This window comes from Sebastes fasciatus, chromosome 20 (genome assembly GCF_043250625.1).
Source record: "Sebastes fasciatus isolate fSebFas1 chromosome 20, fSebFas1.pri, whole genome shotgun sequence".
NCBI lineage: Eukaryota > Metazoa > Chordata > Actinopteri > Perciformes > Sebastidae > Sebastes > Sebastes fasciatus.
Window position 1 is genome coordinate 15,751,539 of NC_133814.1, and position 19,156 is coordinate 15,770,694.

The 19,156-nt window shown below is 40.2% G+C and overlaps 1 protein-coding gene across 2 annotated transcripts in view; it reads left to right on the forward strand.

Moving 5' to 3' along the window:
- The first annotated feature begins 5,648 nt into the window (after positions 1-5,648).
- The window catches only part of afap1l2 (actin filament associated protein 1-like 2), a 42,590-nt gene continuing 29,082 nt past the window's right edge, over positions 5,649-19,156 (forward strand). The window contains exon 1 of one of the 2 annotated variants that reach the window (XM_074619224.1): positions 5,649-5,983. In XM_074619224.1, coding sequence (XP_074475325.1) covers positions 5,968-5,983 — 16 coding nt within the window. In that variant the 5' untranslated portion in view covers positions 5,649-5,967. The remainder of the gene's footprint in view (positions 5,984-19,156) is intronic. The other variant, XM_074619225.1, reaches the window with a different exon arrangement.

A 19,156-nucleotide genomic window follows, 5' to 3' on the forward strand; every position in this document is an offset into this window, starting at 1 on the left:
TCAACAACAACAGCGTCACTATCTCCCCCTCCCTCCCGGAGAAGCTCTTTTGAGAGAGACGAGTGGAGAGATAGCAGCTAGAATAGAGCTTATAAACCACTTTAAAGTTTATAAACCAGAAACTTCACCCAGCGCACGTTACCGGAGGAATCTGATCAGAAATCGGCGACACATGATGAACATCTGCGGTCCAGATTCCAGGTTTTCCTGACGGTTTCTCTCAGGTAAATAATACTATTTATAGCTCTGTTAGTTAACTCAGTGTTTACCTCATGCATCAACTCTGTAAACCGTAAACATACACTCTGTTTTACGTCTGTCTTTACAGATCCATCTGTGAGAAATGACCGACAGAATCATCCCAGAGGAGAGCAGATAGCTGAAAGCAGATGGGAGATACAGAGCTAACCCCATTAGCTACATGCTACCGCTATGAGACGGTGTGTAAACACAGCGACCATCAGGGTGGAAAATAGAAGATGTGAAACAGTAGTCAGTTCATTATTTCTGCTAAAAGATAAATGTATGGAAGATCAGAGTAATGGTATATTATTTACAGTAGTAGCTGTCTCTGTGTTACCATGACTACAGACCACCGGAGCTTAGCTTACCATAGTTTACCAGAGCTGAAGACTTTCTCCTGTACCATGTTAACATAACTAACTAACAGGTGAGATGATTACAAATGCTGTGAATAATTAATATTGTCATCTGTCTACTCAAATAAAGTTTGACTGTGAAACAGAAATGTGTTGTGTTGCTTACAAGTCACTATTTACTACCTGTATTCTGCTACATGCATGACATCAAATATATATAATATATAAATATCATCTGTTTAAACAGTGTAATTACATAAAGCCTTTGTGAAAGAACATGTTATATTTAGATGATGGGAGTACATGAAGCCTGTTCTGCTGGTTCTTGCAGACTTTGCTCAAGTTAGGTTGAGGAGGAGAGACAGTGACGCGCTGTGGGGCGGGGTCAGCTACTGAAGGTTCTCTCTGGTTCGACCAGGAAACCCTTACATGGCTTGCATTTCTCTAATGACGTCAGAAGAGAAGGAAAAAAAGCGATTTTTTTTTCTGCACCCATTTCCGGACAAACGGAGGAGGAGAAAAAGAGAGAGGATGGTCTTTTATGATACTATGGTGGCCTGTAGACACACTGGGGACAGATATTGATGTTTAAAAGACATGGAAAAGTGCATTTTGCATAATAGGTGACATTTAAGCCGTCACGAAAAGTACCACCTCGACATTTTCTCAGCCCTCGCATGAGTCATCCGCACACACTTTGAAATCCGAACAACCGATGTTTATTTTCCACAGAGGTTACCGTGAACCTGAGCACACATGAACCAAAAACAATATTATCGCGCTATGACTTAACACTCTTCTACTTGAGCCACGGGAGAGCCTCTTGGCGTTTAGTCAGGTGCACGCTCCTCTGTGGCGCGGGGGAATCGAGCACCATCTTCACAAGGTGTAGTGTTTCTGAAGCCGGTGCCCTCTGCATTCTTGGTCTAAATGTTCTTAAAACAACAGGGGAGCTACGGCAGAGTCGGTGGATTCGATTTTCTCTGGAAATTCCCAGACGTAACAGTAAGAGGTTTAGACTAGATTAGATGGAAATACCTAAATAAATGGGGGGTCTCTTTTCAGGGGGCTGGTGGTGCATTATGTGTCTGTGTATATGTATGTGTGCAAAAATGGGAAAAGCCCCCGAATCAAAGAGGGTCCAGCGCTAATTTGGAGTTGAGTCAGTGACCTCTGTCCTCTGATTCACAGCTGAGGAATGCTCTTTGTGCTCCACTCCACAGTTGCACCTTTGACTAAAAAATGCAATCTTGTAAAGTTCAACTGTGTCGGACCCACTCAGAAACTTTTAGCAGCCTGGTCCCACACCTACACACAAATACCTCACACAGACACAGACAAGCATGATGATCCAAAATCATCTGAATCTGAATGTTGAGGACCTGAAACCATCCGTACAGCCAGGGGCTTCCAAAGGTCTGCTGCACAACAGGAATTCCCCCGCTGGATTAAAGAAGACAGCTCTTTTGCTGTGGACAGACCACCCTTGTATTTGATTCATGCTGAGCCATCATGCCTGACTCACATTCACACTTTCGCCCGCTCGCTCAAGGCCATACGATAAAGCGTAGAGAGAAACTGTGACATCACCCGCTGACTCTTAACTAACCCGTGAAGTCTGCACAGACAGAGATTCAGACTAATAGACACAGCTTCATTAGCGTTAACATTGTAGTTGCCCTAGAAGAAGGTGAAAAGATTTGCTCAAGTGCAAATGTTCTTTTGTGTTTGTGCACAACAACAAAAACAAAATATTGAGCCAGGAAGTCCATTCTCTAGTTCGACGCACGCACACAGAACCAAAACACCCTCAATTGCCCCACTGTATTGAATAAATATCGTTTCAACTTTTGTTACGATAAATGAAGACACAAAAAGCCAGACATTTCTCCGGAATGACACAACATATTGAGGCAGCTTACCATCCTAAAACAGACCCTGTGGAGTTTTACATTTAGCTGAAAGCTCTTACATCCCTGCTGGATGGCGGTCTATTATTGCTCTTACCAGCTTATCCTACACTATTTTGACTGTAAATTAATCCTAACTGACAAGTGCATTGATTTAGATTCTGTAAGCTCAAACGTCATGCTATGTCAGTCTACCAAAACCCAATAAAATGTATAAGGACTTTATCCAAAATGCACCTGTAGAGACCTTCGCAAAGAACCCAGAGCAAGCTCACATTATCGGCTTCAATGGCTACCAATTAAGTCTAAAATTAGCTTTAAGTATATTATGATTACTAAAGCTTTTAATAAACTGGTGAAATGTTGGTCCTCGTAAAGCCACAGGGTCGCATACGACTGTAGATGAAGGTTTTTTGTTTGTTTTCCAGTCTCTTATATCTTTTATCTCTGATTCTGAGTTGTTTAGTATTATTATTAGGCCTACCATTAAAGCACAAAGGTAATGAAGGTTACATGGTATGTCAAGTATATAAAGTGTTTTATTACATTACAATGTTTTGGCAGGTTTTAAAGTAGACATTTTAAAATGTTATTATTGGAACACACAGTCCGCAGAGATGGATAAAAACCTGGTCTTATACTAACAGCTTTTCACTCATAAGCACTTTTCTCAGGGACTGAGTTTAGTAAGCTACATGCCAACACACAAATCACAGAGTGAGTTTGAAGCTTAATGTTGTATTTTCACATGAGAAAATGACCTGAGGATATTGCTAATTTTGTAGCTCATACTTCACACACAGGCTCACAAATATATTGCCATCAATGCTCATAAATAAGTTTGTATCAGTAAGTGTTGCTGTGTGAAAGAAACAGCAACAGAGAGATCCCCAGTGGCTATGCTTGGATCTTAAGAGAAAGTGGGTTGTGACAAAAGAGTTACCGGTTGAAATCAAAGCTGGGAAAAATCTATAAGACACTCTTTGAACAACTAAATTGCCTCAGAGGAACAAGTCATGGGAAAGTACAGGGAAGCTCATAGGTATAAGATTGTCCTTGTCCTAACATAGCATAGATGGTCAATACTAGCCGTATTAGCTGTTCTTTTTTTTTAAAATGGCATGTGTTCAAATGTCTTTTCAGACAACTTTGAATCTTGGCACAGAGAGAAGGGCAAGGAGACATCACCTCTGACATCACCTTCGATGAATTTCAGCTTCTTCCTTCTGGACGGAGGTTTATGGTCTCAAGGTGTAGAACAAAGCTGTATAAAAACAGCTTTGTTCCAGCAGCCATCACTCAGACGAACGAGTTGTAGCAACACTGTACAGATGCTATAGAGGCAACGCTTGCTTATTTATTCATTCATATTTATTCATTGTATTTTAGTGGTTTTAGTGATCAGTATCCTTTTATCATGTTTGTCTATTGTCTGTGTCTGTAAAATGTGTGTCACGACGGATACCTTATCTTTTTTACTGCAAACCAAATTGACCTACGTGTAAAAATAAAGTAACCTGAACTGACCTGACCTTTATGATAATTCATCATCAAACTTGTGAGGCTAGAAAGGCATGTTTTTGCATTTGGATTTGGGGAGAACCTCCATTGTCCCCATTTCTTCCAACTTTTCAGTGACAAGCACTGGCACAATACTGTACAGCATGTCCTGTTCTCAGCCTCTACTGCTGCGTCTATGGATCGGATCTTGACCTCGTCTGACCCTGATGGCTGGCAACTTCTTCGGGGTGCCTTCTGACCACGGAGTTAGGAGCCACGGACACATGGACACTTTGAATCCAACAGACATGTGTCTCAAAGTCATAATGTCACCTGTGAGTATCATTTACAGCCAAAACCAACAAAGTTTCAACAGTCACATGAATAAGATCCCCACCCACCCATCCCCTCTTCTATGTTTGCAGTTAGCCTATAAAGAGTGTATCATTAACCAGCATCAGATGACATCACAGGACTACCAGCTAGCTGTGGTGTAATGTGGGCGTGACTGCTGCTATAATAAAAAAAACTAAAAAAAACGTGTGACCGAGCTACTGTAATTTTTGCTCTTTCGCAACTCCAACCACATAATCGAGCCTGATTGCGCATGCGCCCTTGGAAGTCACAATCCAAAAAACCTTCACCCAGGTTGAGGCTTTATTGCTACAAAACACTTGCATACACGTCATCCGTTTTAATAATCATCTTCTGGAGCATGTTGCGGTACTCTGCATGACATTCCTCTCATACTTCCACCACGGTTCTCCCACGGAGGCATGCAGATGTTTGGGCATGTTTGGTTTCTGTTGCGTAAAAGTACAGTAGATGTCATCCAGTGTTTTTAAAGAAATCTGCGATATCGACACCATGTCAGATTTTTTGTCCTCATACACAATTTCCCTGTGTTTATGTCTCATTTTACTGTCTTACTTGCGGATAAACTATGTTGTGAGTGACTTTTACGCATCATTAACTCACGCTTATTATGACAAGAATCACACAATTCTTTAGTCTGATCGGTCAGAGATCTTATGTGTTTGTTTTAAAGGTCCCATAGTATGCTCATTTTCAAGTTCATACTTGTATTTTGTGTTTCTACGAGATCATGTTTACATGCTTTAATGTTTAAAAAACACATTATTTTTCTCATAATGTCTATCTGAATATGCCTGTATTCACCCTCCTGTCTGAAACGCTCCGTTTTAGCACATTTCAATGGAATGGCAACGGAATTGCGTTGCTACGGAAAACAGCTTGGGTCCATGTTTACTTCCTGTCAGCTGATGTCATTCACATACACTGCAACCAGGAAATAAACTGGGACACATTTAGAATGTTTATGTTTAAAACTGTGAAATCTAAATATTGTATATTTGTGACATCACAAATGGACAGAAATCCTGACGGCTTGTTTCAAACGCTTCTGAATACGGGGCTGTGTGTATTTCTCCGTGGATTGAGTGTTTTGATACTTTCACAGTATTTATATAGCACTTAAACCTGCTTTATAATATAAAAGATATTTTCCAATATGGGACCTTTAAAACAGGATTTGTAGCAGAAAACAAACCGAATCTGAACCTCATTAGAAGAGAACATAAGTAGAAATACGCATGATGCGACCAAATCCTCTCTCTGCGTAAAAGTGAAACTCTTCCTCACTTTGTTATGATGGGAGCTTCTGAATGACACCTGAAGGTCTCCTGTATTTTTGCAGTGTGGATGTTGCATACGAGAGGAGGAGGTGCGTCAACACTAGATGAGGAAGACGAGGAGAGCGCTGTTGTTCCGTCAAAATCTCAGAGTGTCTAAAAAGCCAGCGAGCCACTCAGACCAGCCAGTCAGTCAGTGTGTGTTGTTGGAAACGGGAGCGTCTTTGTCAGCAAACTTTTTGGGGGATTGTTTGGTTTTATGAGAGGAGGAAAAGCGAGGGACAAGAAGGTGAAAACAGCGAGGGAATGGAGAAGCACAAAGGTAAGAGGAGGAGGAGGATTTATGTTTTTTAAAAACTTTGTGTCAATAACATGAGCTGCTGCTGCTGACTTCTCTGGTGTCTCTCCATGTCATCGCTGACTATGCATCTTTATGAAAATGACTGCTTTGCAACAGTATTTGGTGAAATGTTTTTTAAAAATATGACATTTATAGATTTTGGATGCATTACAGTTGTTTATGTGTTGTCAGAACCGGTTAGAAAAAAGGAGGCAATGAATCTGATGTTTTGGCTTTTTAAAAAAAAAAGTTTGGGATACCACCATGGACATATAAAGACATCTACATCTTATTTATTTATTTATGTTTTTATTTATTTATGTATTTATTGATTATTTATTAATTTATTTTTGTATTTTTTTCACAAGTAGCATATAAAGGCATCTACATCTTATTTTATTTACATTATATATATATATATTATATTTATTTATTTATTTATGTATGTATGTATTTATTTATTATTTATTATTATATATATATATATTTGTATTTCTTTCTCAAGTAGCCTATGTTTATTGAGTTTAGTTTTTTTTTGTAAGCACACAACAATAACAAACAGCTCAGCACAACATTGGTCTCCACAGTCAGCATGAATAATAGTTAACATTTTTTAAATAAAAGCCAAGATATAATAATAAATGCTCAGATGACATATGACATCTCATGATAATTTGATTTTTAGTTGTTGTCAGTGCTGTCATGGACATTGTTTCACCCATTGGCTCCGACATTGCCTGCCTGGTCACCTGCCTCTAATACTGATGATTAAAATTCCTCTGGGGTTACGTTATACTGTAGGTAGCCTGCCTACCAAAATAGACAGGCTGACTTGTCAAACTTTTGGGCAATGAGTCCTCAGAGTTGAATGCACCCTGTGTCACCAAGAACATGAAGATGTGTGGCGTTATCCCTATAACCGCCTCGCCATCCAAGTGGACTCCATAAAACAGTTTACACTGTGGCCACTGATGAATTCCAATAGCAGCAACATTGTTCTCACGGCATTCCTCAGATTCCTGTGGTTATTTGTCCATGAGGGATGAGCAAGGCCGTTTAATGCTTCCTGATTGACATAAACAAAGTAGAATGGATTGGTCAGGCAGTCAGTGAAACCTCGCCTTGCTGTCAGAGTATCTAAAGAAAACAGAGAGGGGAGGTTAGTCATCTTTGGACAACCTACTGTATGAATCCCCCTTCCTCTCTGTCACTGGTCTGGGTGAGGCAACATGGGCTGATAACAATGACAGACTAGTCTAACTGGAATGGCATCACCACCACAATTTGAAATTCTTGCTTGCAGCATTCCCGTTCTCCAGCTGACCAGACAGCCCAGTCTGTTCACGCCTCCACACTCTGCCAGAGTAAATAGCCAGTGTTTCAAGTTGTTCATTCAGGATCTCTCCATCACACAATAGGTTGATGAATTGATAAGATGACCGACATTAAATTATTCTGCATGTTTTGAGTCATTTTCAAGCAAATATTCTCTGATTCCGGCATCTCAAATGTGAAGATGTGCAGCTTTTTCTCTGTCTTATATGATAGTAAGTTGAATATCTTTGCATCTGGGAACTGTGATGGACATTCTGACAAAACGCAGGGGAGTGATGCATCTTAATGTCATGATGTTATGTATGAGATTGCACTGATTGTCCACTAGAGGAGCTACAATGTTCACTTGACTGTATTTCTAACACTTTGCTGATTGCTAAACTAAATTGGAATAGACTGCCTATACAGCATGTTAAAGTATACCTAAAGTGTGTTTTAAAGGTGAGCACTGCAGCTTTAATTTGTTGCTGATCCACTGATTAGGCTTTGAAAGCTTAGAGAATAGTTGTACTTTCTAAATCACAGACAGGAGCTCCAATTATAAGCCATTTTGTAGGGCATGTAATATTGAGGATGTAATTCATAAGAGACAGGTAGATCTGAGGGCAGGTGCAGCGATGCAGGGCGATGATCCCACACCTGGTAGTTACAGAGAATGAGCTGGTGTGTGGGGTTGAAATAAGGACTAGTGTACTCTTCTTCTTCTGGCAGCTGTACGCAGCAGCACCAGGACACTGAATTAGATACTAACAGCCACAGGCAGCCGGTGGAGGAGGAGGTGCAGTAAAGGGAAACCTGGGAAAATCCAGGGAGGCTAATGACAAGGCGAGGCATTGTGTAGTATCTTGGATAATGCTCCGTTTTTTTCTCAAACCTGACTCATGCAGGTTTCATTCCAGATGAACAACTTTCGGCGGCTCATGTCGCTTGATTCATACACTTTCTGCCAGAGATGAGGATCAAATTAGTGAAACCACCTGGAGCTGCGAGAGACCTGTCATGTGAGTCAATAGGGGCCTACTGGACCCAATATTAGGTTTTAGCATCTATTTACATGGTGGATCACCGAAAGAATGTATAAAAGAACGTGACAGCGACCTCTAGCGACTGTAGTAATCATGACAGGAGCAGAAGTGGAAGTCAGGTGCTGCAGTATAGACAGTAGGAAACTCCACATAGTGTGGAGGTTGGGTGGAGATGGATGGGACACAAAACACAGGGTTTTCACCCAAGAGACAGGGGTTCGCATCCCGTGTGAAATCAATGTGTGTGTGTGTTGAAATGTAGTTATTTTAAGCCGAAGCATGATGTTTTTCCCTAAACCTAACTAAGCGTTTTTGTTGCCTAAACCTAAAGAAGTTGTAGTTAACTTTTACAACGTAGTAGGCGTAGTAGGCCCCTAATGACCCATATCTATGGTGCTTATAGCAACCGATAACGTACATTTAATGGCCTGATAACAGTCGAATGGGGTGCTTCTTTTATGCAATTATTGGCTCCTTTGCCACTTTTACCATTTTCAGAACGAGAGCCTATAAAAGAAACATTACCTAAATAACATATATATAGAAATAATTGAAAGTGAAATTTCCCCAAATATTCCCATAGAGGGAATGGAAATGGGTTTTTTTGTAAGATCCTCTTCACTATTTATTATCTTCCGTTCCTTGTCAATCAGTGCCTTCCACCTCACGCCCTTTGCTTGTTTTGCTTTCCGTGTTATTATGGATCCCACCAGTTTCTGGGTGAAGCACGTCTATGTTGAATTCACTGTGATGTGTGCCGCACCATCTTTGCAACTGCCAGAAAAGCAGTGATGGGGTCTACTGCGAGGATGGCCTCCAGCGTCAGTCGTCCTGTCCAACAATAATCTCATTCTGCGATCGCCGCCAAAGTAAAATGTAAGACAAATGGAGTCAGACAGACTGATGTATTGATAGAAATGTTTGAAGTGAATGTACGCTTGACATAGAAGCGACTGCACAAAAATTGACTGCATGACTTTGAGAAATGGTTTCCTGTAATATGTTGTGTAGTGTCCTGTAGTCATTTGTCTGTAGGGCTATTGATTTGCTGTGGCAAGAAGGTTTGGACCAGATTCAGACAGCCTCTCGAGCACGAACAAAATATAGTTTGAATGCAGCTTTCAACCATCAGCAGCAGCACTTTTATGGTTTTTAACCATAAAATATTTGTGTGCACTGTATTATTTGATGTAGTGTCAAAAACCACTTGTTGCTGACAAGTTATTTTCACTTTTATTAACATGTGTATCCCAGTACTGGCAGTGCTTTCAGAGCTGGTGTTTTAATAGCCTACAGTCTGAACTGCAGGGATCATGTCAGTCAAAATAAATTGTGCAGTTTGAGTAATATCAGTTGGAAAATTTGAGTTTCAGAGGTGCTTTTCAGCGTAGTATGACAATGTGACAGAGTCAGCGGGTTTTAGTGTGTTTAACCTCCCATAAGCTCAGCAGAAGCTGGCACAGATGTAGGCCATCAGGGCCGGCATGGGGTCTCCCGGCTCACTTGTGTGTGCATGTGTCACGGGCTGTACTTGCCAACGGGGAGCGAGTGCAGTGCGGGTAATTCAGGAAGCTGGACTGAGCTATAAAAATGATGAAAAGAAGAGATGGTCTTCCTTGGCCCTTTTCGCCCTCTGGGTCTCACTCCTGTTCATTTATAACACATCAAACGTGGCTTCGTTTATTGGATACAGGAGCTCTGGATCAGACCTGTATTGTGTTTTTTTTCTCACCAGGTATACTCTTTTGAAGGAAACAGTAGCTTACTCTCTCGTAATCACACGCACATGCACACTCACTAGTTGTTGCTCTCCCTGCAGCCCTCCTGGCCACTTATCTGTGGGATAATAACTGAGCAGAGGAGCTTTTTATGTGGGTGACTCTGAGGCGGCGTTGCTAGTTAGTTTTTATTTGTCAGCAGCTGCTTCTAGTCTGTTGCCTTCTTTCTCATCAAGCCAAAGACTGTGGAGCCTTGTAAAGCTTCACTTTTCCTTAAATCTGCATGGGATATACATGCTTATATACACCACACACACCTCAGAATGGCTAAAAGGATGCTGCCTTTGACTGTTGTTGGGGTCCTGTGGAGCGAGGGAACGTGAGGAGAGAGGAAGGTTGTAGGCGGGGTGGTGCATTTAGAGGAGGAGGTGGAACCACACTGAGCCTCTTTGGCACTATGGCCCAGGGCTGACAGAGTTTTCATCTCTGTGTGTGATTGTGAGGAAAACCAACGGGAGAGAGAAAGACTTATAGAGTCGTGAGTTTTGGAACCACTAGTCTGGAGTCACAATATCATCGTTTTAACATTTGCTGCCCACAGACTTTTTCTAGTCTTTCTTATTTGCAGTGTTTTAAGCCTTTAAGCCATTCCCTTTTATCGTTTTCCTCATACGACATTGGAGATTCTAATCACATTGATAAAACCTGGTTAAGTGAGAGTGGTGTGAAAATTGCCAGCAAACGCCACTTCCGTGGCAGTCTTTGTGGTGTGTTCAAATGCAACTTTTTGGCCAAGACAAAGGTGACGTGACGCAATGCAACTAGTGGCCTTCGTCACTGCTATAGTTCTTTGATGTCGGCTTGGTGTGTCTCCAGCCTTAGAGCAGAGGAAAACTGCAGAGTCTGGTGATATTTCTCTGTGGGTTCGTCACCACGTTCATTTAACACATTGTTAATATGAAAATATTAGAGCAGCGTTAAGTGATGGTATTTTAAACCTTTCGTGTTCCATTTATGTCACCATTTAACATCATTTAAGAAATGTTATTAGCATTTGTCCCTCAGCTATCTTAGAAAGTTGTTTTTTTTCAGCATTATTAACATTCCAGTACATTGAAACTGTAATACAAACTGTCTTGCTTGTTGAATTTGTCTTAATAATAACTGTTTTTTTTGTTATTCAACTGAGCCAGCAACAGACATTCCTCATAAGTCTCTAAGAACTTGTTAAATAATGTTAAAGAAATGTAGTTTGTTAAAATTTAAAATATTAATACCAGTATAAATGGCTTCATTCTGCTCTTTTCCTCACATACCTCATGACTTTGCTCTATACACACTTACTCTCTCTCTCTCACACACACACAAACTTCATGTCATCAACTAAGCCAGGATGTTGAAGCCGTCGTCAGCCGGGACTATACAGTAACATGCGCTGCATCCTAATCAAGATGAAGTTGCTCAGGTACACCAGAGCCCCTTCCTTAAAAAAAAAAAACCCAAAAGATTTACTTGGATTTTTTAGAGCCCATTAGCATGTATCAGCTATAAAAACTGCCTGATTTCTCCCAGGGCCGAGCTGTAAGCCTCGATATCACTGAGGCAGCACAGATCTAAAGAAGGACTGGAAGAAAGAAAAGGGTGTTGAAGGAAAGATAAAGCGTGAGATGAATAAAGGCAAGATTCAATAGTTGGGGCAGAGGGAAGATGAAAGAGGAGAAACTTGAAAAAGAAAGTGGAACTACACTTTATAAGTGACTCCTTTACCGCTGGAGTATTTGTAACTTTATAAAAGTTAACATTTCAATCTTCATCCTAAGAGGCTGAGCCCAGTGAGCTATACTGTTTTAACATTTGCTGCCCACAGACTCTTACTAGTCGTTCTTACTTGCAGTGTTTTCCTTTAATCGTTTCTTCATACGACATTGGAAATTCTAATCACATTGATAAAAACCTGGTTAATATATAATGTGCCATAGCAGCATGCCTCAAGCATAGTTTTGCATCTGCCAAAAAAGAAAAAGAAATAACAAACCCCAAAAGAAATTTATATATATATATATATATATATATATATATATATAAACATGGTAACAGGCTATACTACAGTAGTTCATGACAAGACCGCCAGTTTCCATTTCCCTAAACACACAGCAACTGATTCCACTGACTTCCTCTTCTCTGGTCAAAAACGTGTTGAATAGTGCTACGAGTTGCTGCTGCAGCATTAAAACCAGTGCAGACACTTTGGCCATTACCAAACCACTGGACAAGCTCCTCATACGTCACATTTTTTCCCACGGTGTAAAAACACTTCCTGTGAGTAGTACATGACCTCCTCTCTGACCTCAGACTGACACAGATTTTAGTTTTGCACCGCTTTAACATTTTAACCATGCCAAAGTTGTTTTCATGCTTGGTATAATGGAGGAAAATGAACCATTATTGATTCATCAATTGCAACTTTTGAGTCTCTTTTGCCTCCCCGTTGTCTATGAATGAATGAGTCCTTGGACTCAGAGTGCTGCTGTAATTTCTCTCGGGTTGTCAGTCAGTCACTCTGCAGAGTCTGCTGTGTTGCTGGATGCGTGACTAACTAAACCTAAGAGCAGTGGCAGACTCAGGCTGTCTGAGGGGCAAGGGCGAAAAAATAAAAGGGGCACCAGCTGCTTGTGGTGGGGCACCAGCGCACAGAAAGTTTTCTAGCATTTAGGGCAACCTATATGGCACTGCATCATGTTTTCTCCGTTTTAAGGGCACCCGTCATCATGTTTTATCAACGATGGGGCATCCAAGAGGGCATTTCATTGTGTTTCCTCCACTGTAAGGGCACCCTAGAGGGCACCTTATCATGCTTTATCCATTTTAAGGGCACTCTATAGGGCGCTGCATCTCATTTTCTCCATTTAAAGGCATCCATTAGTGCACTACATCTCCTTTTCTCCACTGGAAGGGCACCCTAGAGGGCACTTTATTACGTTTTCTCTACTGGAAGGGCACCCTAGAGGGCCCCATATTATGTTTTACCCACTGGAAGGGCACCTTAGAGGCCACTTTATCATGTTTTATCCATTTTAAAGGCACCCTAGAGGGCGCTGCATCACGTTTTCTCCATTTAAAGGCTCCCATAAGTGCATCGCATCTCCTTTTCTCCACTGGAAGGGCACCCTAGAGGGCGCTGCATCAAGTTTTCTCCCATTAAAGGCACCCATTAGTGCATTGCATCTTCTTTTCTCTCTCTGGAAGGGCACTTTACAATGTTTTATCTACCATAAAACAGCAAAAAAAACAACATCAGCAAATTCAACCGACATAGACTTACTACTCCTTCAGTAGAGCTATCATCTCGCCTTTGATCAGATGAACACTGCAGAGTCGAGGGACTGACGAGCTGATTTGATCTCAGTGTTGCGTGTGGTGAGGAATCTGAAACGACACTTTGTATGCCATGAATGTGTCGTCTTGCAACCAGAATTTGTTGCATGGTAATATTTGACACTTTTCCTGCTTGCTATAATATTCAGTGAGCATGTAATGTATGACTGAAAACACAAGACCAGACAAATCATCTATCATCCATCAATCTATAGTATATGCTTTCTCACTTAGATTCATCATTTCTATCTCCCCATGATCCCCAAAATGAAATAGCACACTTAAGATTTCTTTACGGAGAGATTGAGATTGCTCGGAAGATCAACATTTTACTGATCCTTGCTTTTTATGGGGGCAAAGTCTTAAAGTTGAACCGTACATGCTACTCTCATTATAGGTGAGGTTTCTTTATATGCACTCACAAACAAATCAAAACCACATTTATGTTAAAACTCTGTTGACTTAATGCTGTGAGAAAGGGATTTTTACCCTTAATGTTTGATTTACCATCTTGCTTCAATATATTCTTTCACTTTTCACTCCTCTTGTGTCACTTCTTTCTTTCCAAAGTTCCTTCAGTGCTGCTATCAGACACAGGCGGCCCCTTCTCTGAGGTCATTAAGTTGACACCCGCTTTTTTTTTAAATATTCAGGTTTCTACGGCAATAACACCAAAACACAGCTTGGATTAATTCAGCCATGTCCACCACGTATGTCCTTGCCCCACAGCTGAACCCAGCATGTTGCAGGGAGACAGACCAGTTCCTGCCAATAGCGCTCATCAAACACCAATCACATCAGTGTTTTATCCTGGATTCGGCCCTCGCCATCGGCTAATTATCTGCCACACTCAACCAGAGTCAGGCCAGGCTGGAACAAACCAATCATACGTGGCTCCTTCTCCCAGCTGTGTGTCGCAATGAAACTGACCCAAAGGTCAATGTCATTCTGCTGTTTTTCCCCCTGGAAGTTTGGTGTGTAAGAGTCAAATGATAAGAAACAAATCTGCTCGGCTTCTGTCTGTTACTTTCCAGAAGCAGAAACCTGCTCGAAAACAAACTTTTTACTGTTGTGTCACTAGTTCCAATTCTTCTTTCCACCACCTCCCTAGTCACGCAAGATGACGCTATAGATCGGCTCGGTATCATTTAATGTAACTTTGGTCTACTACATCTACCAACCATTGCTTTCTTTTAAAATGGAATTATGTAAGTGTCTTTTCTTATTCATAAACAATTGTCTCCTTTATGTATTTTTCAGAGCAGGAATTTAAATGAGGAATTGTTTAATTCAACTTTTAATTAAATCTACTTACAAATAGGCAGCAGACAACTACAGTTTACCAACTCAACACACACAAAATTGATCCAATTTGGGTGAATGTAGCACCAACGCTTCACCCAGTACTCATGAGTAGAAAGTATTAGTAATATTAGTATTATCAGTAGTATCAGTAGTAGTATCAGTAGTATCAGTAGTATTATTTGTAGTATCAGTAGTATTATCAGTAGTATCAGTAGTAGTATCAGTAGTATTATCAGTAGTATCAGTAGTAATGTTAGTAGTATCAGTAGTAGTGTTAGTAGTATCAGTAGTATCAGTAGTATTATCAGTAGTATCAGTAGTATCAGTAGTAGTGTTAGTAGTATCAGTAGTATCAGTAGTATTATCAGTAGTATCAGTAGTATCAGTAGTAGTGTTAGTAGTATCAGTAGTATTATCAGTAGTATTATTAGTAGTATTATCAGTAGTATCAGTAGTATTATCAGTAGTATCAGTAGTAGTGTTAGTAGTATCAGTAGTATTATCAGTAGTAGTATTAGTAGTATCAGTAGTATTATCAGTAGTATTATTAGTAGTATTATCAGTAGTATCAGTAGTATTATCAGTAGTAGTGTTAGTAGTAGTATTAGTATTATTATCTGTAGTATCAGTAGTAGTGTTAGTAGTATCAGTAGTATTATCAGTAGTAGTATTAGTAGTAGTATCAGTAGTATTATCAGTAGTAGTATTAGTAGTTTTATCAGTAGTATCAGTAGTATTATAAGTAGTATTATCAGTAGTAGTATTAGTATTATTATCTGTAGTATCAGTAGTAGTGTTAGTAGTATCAGTAGTATTATCAGTAGTAGTATTAGTAGTAGTATCAGTAGTATTATCAGTAGTAGTATTAGTATTATTATCTGTAGTGTTAGTAGTATTAGTAGTATTATCAGTAGTAGTATCAGTAGTATTATCAGTAGTAGTAGTAGTATCAGTGGTTTTATCAGTAGTAGTATTAGTAGTAGTATCAGTAGTATTATCAGTAGTATTATCAGTAGTAGTATCAGTAGTAGTATCAGTAGTAGTATCAGTAGTAGTATCAGTAGTATTATCAGTAGTATTATCAGTAGTAGTATCAGTAGTAGTATCAGTAGCAGTATTAGTAGTATCAGTAGCAGTTTTGAATGTCTTACAGTATGTAAATCGTTTGTTGAAGTTTTATAGTAAAACTTGAGCTTGTTGTGTCTGACACTGGGACAAAACAACCGTGTTTTAGTTTGGGTGAACAACCCGACCGAAATATATAAATAATATTGCTGAGCATGTTTGCAAATCAACATTACAATCAAAGCACTGCTGTCTCCTCTATAGAGGATACTGGGGCAGCTGCTCAACTGGAGTGCCAACCAGATGAAATCACCTTAATCTCAATCATGAGTAATGGCTGATAGCTGTGTTGTAAACAACCTTTATGAGTTTAGAAAATGCTTGCTCAAGAAAGAAAAAGATGGTTGGTGGTTTGTTAGTTGCCAGTGCAAAGTCAGCATTGTTTTCAGATTAATAATAGGTTTTTTAACTAGTGTGCCCTCATATAACATAACTCAGTCATTCGTTGCATAAGAAAAACCCCTCTAAGAGAGACTTTTGCACCGTTGATCAAAGGCATAAACATGCTTGAAAGCAGCACAAATATTGCATCAGTGGATATTTCCTGGAGCATGAATTGATATGCAGGAGTTGTTTTTGAAAGTAGGACGGATGGAGGAAGATGATGTAAAGATGAGAGAAACATGAAAATTGAGGCAGTTTGATTTTAGAAAATGAGAAAAAGTCAAGTTTTTTGCTATTTAGAGGACTTGGATGACAACTTTTGTGAACATGCTAATGATGTAAAATTCTCACTGTGATGTGAGCACAAAAGAAATTCCTGACTCTTTTTTATGATGAAGTGCCATTCAAAACACTCAACATTATTGTTCAATACACTGTCGGTACTTGTTTACTGTCGTGGGACACTTTGAGAGAAAGCTAATTAGATTCTTGTGAGATTATATCTGCTCAGCATGTTTTCGAGACCAAGTAATAGAAGTATATCAGCAACTCAGAAGCAGTCTGATTGAAATGAGTGGCCATGCTTACCTCGTTAATTTAATAAAATCAAATGCCCGCGCTCGTCTCCGCTAAGATGTGGTCGGCCAGTGTTGATGCAGGACCTCAGGCTTCTCAGACTAAGACACGCTGCCAGGATCCTGACAAGACCCTCTTGTTCGGGCAGAAGATTTGTTCAGATTTAACGAGGAGAAGGGCGGTATACAGACCCACGTTGGACTCCTTCTCTTTCTTTGAATGAAAAGCCCTTATTCATTCAGAAATGATTTTGACGTGGACTTTCTCAATGCGGTCCTATTTCTGTCTTATTTCATTCCTTAGCTTACCAATTTCAGGGCTTGATTCGGTTAGTTTTGGTTTTTCAGTTCCTCCTCGCAGGACAGACAGGAGGATAGCAGCTGTGCTTGAAGACTGTTAAAAGATCAAAAATGAGCATTTGTAGTCCAGATGCACAGATGAAAAGCATGCATGAAAAGATATTTTTAGATTGTGTTGATTGCTTTTGAAGGGTCTAATAAAAAGATTTTCACCAAAATTGAAAGAATCAGCATTTTTAAACAGATGGAGACGAGCGCAGACAAAAGACATCAGTAGCTTACAACTAATGTTGCAGGAAGTAGTGTATAATTTCTGATCTGATCTTTTTGACTATATATTGTTGTAATATCACAGTGGATTCCACTCAAATCTCAGCCACATGTGTCACTGTTTTACATAAAAAAATAACAGCAAAAGTCCAATAGGAATAGTCTGGATTTCAGCCTTTTCTGTTTCCTACTTCTGTCTTATCAGGCATTATACGTACTAATCTGCCAACTTATCAGAGCACTTTATCAAGCACAATATGAGTGGATATCGTAAGCGTGAGAGAAATCAAACAAAAGCTTATCTAGTTAATGAAGCAAACCAGGAAGTTCAACCTCAGGCACGAGGAAGAGAAATCTCCCTCATGCATGACAAATCGACTGATAACTGACACAAACGTTATGCTGTTAAGTGCTCTCTTTTGTATTAATCATACCCTGTTTTAATGTGTTTACATCACATAAATAGATTTCTTTAGTTGAAAACATCGTATAGCTCTCCGGCTGGCCGATGGTCCTCTCAGATTCCTTTTGGCCGTTCTACACAAGTGAATTGTTTGTGCTGCGGAGGCTGCGGTCACTCACTGGATGTGCAGTGGGCGTCCGGCCAACCCGTAGTCCGCAGAGACTGCTTTGCCTGCCTGCTGCAGACCTCCCTGTCCTGTCAGCTGACTCCGTTTCCCAGGGTCCCCCAATCCAAAAGGCCATCAGAGTCAATCTCTGCAAACACACAATGAGGAGAAGCTGGAAAAATGTTTAGATTCGTTACTGAGCAGCTAAACAACCAGTGGAAATGTAATAAAACGTTTTAATCATTATATTTAATTACTTTACATCCCCTATGTGTGTCTATATATGTCCAAACCGGTGATGTTTTTTTCCGTGGTGCGGGTCGTCCTACCACGGGGGCCTCTCAGCAGACGTTGACTCAGCTTGAGCAGGAGTCATTAAAAAGCAACCCAGCTTGCTGTAGCTTTGGGAAAAGCCTCTCGTCATCACCGAAAGGCAAAGCTTACCGGGGTCTGACACCTTATTTTGCGGAAATTTCCCCCCTCCCTCCTTTGCAGAGAGGGCCTTTGATGTGTGGGTTTGTAGGAAGGAGGCGAGAGGGCATGAACGTACTCCCCCGCAAGGCCCGGTTAGTGATCAGTTTGAGCCGGAAGGAGCCACTAAAGCAGACGAGCTGACAGTTTTAAAAGAGTTCAAACTGAGAAGAGCAGTTTACTGTCATTATAATAGTTGTGAGATGAGTAGAGTCTGATGTGTTTGACTTATAAATGGTAGTTTTTCTAAAAAGAATGTTTAATTTCAGTTTTAGTTTTAGTTGTCACGGGTGCAAAGACTCCTGTCCTGGCTCACTATCAATGTCCAACAATGACTGTAGCTACAGAGCTATGTATGGTACTCACAGACAGGATTAAACAAACGTTAGAATGTCCAGCTAACTAGATTCCTGCAGTAGTAACCTAACCCAACGTTACTTCCCACGCAAAGAAACATTTTCTTTTTTGCCCCGTTCACGAAAGCACATCGAATGTATGGAAACTTGTCCTGGATGCGATATTACGAATCCCACTATAGACCATCGTGCTGTTGCCAAGGCCACGACCCCTTCTGTGGGATGTAAAACATAAGATCCTATAGATGTCAATGCAATTTACCGTGTGTTTGGATTGCAATTTTGACACGTTTGTATACATTTATTTCTTGTTAAACAAACGTCTGTGTGTGTAGATATGTGTGCAT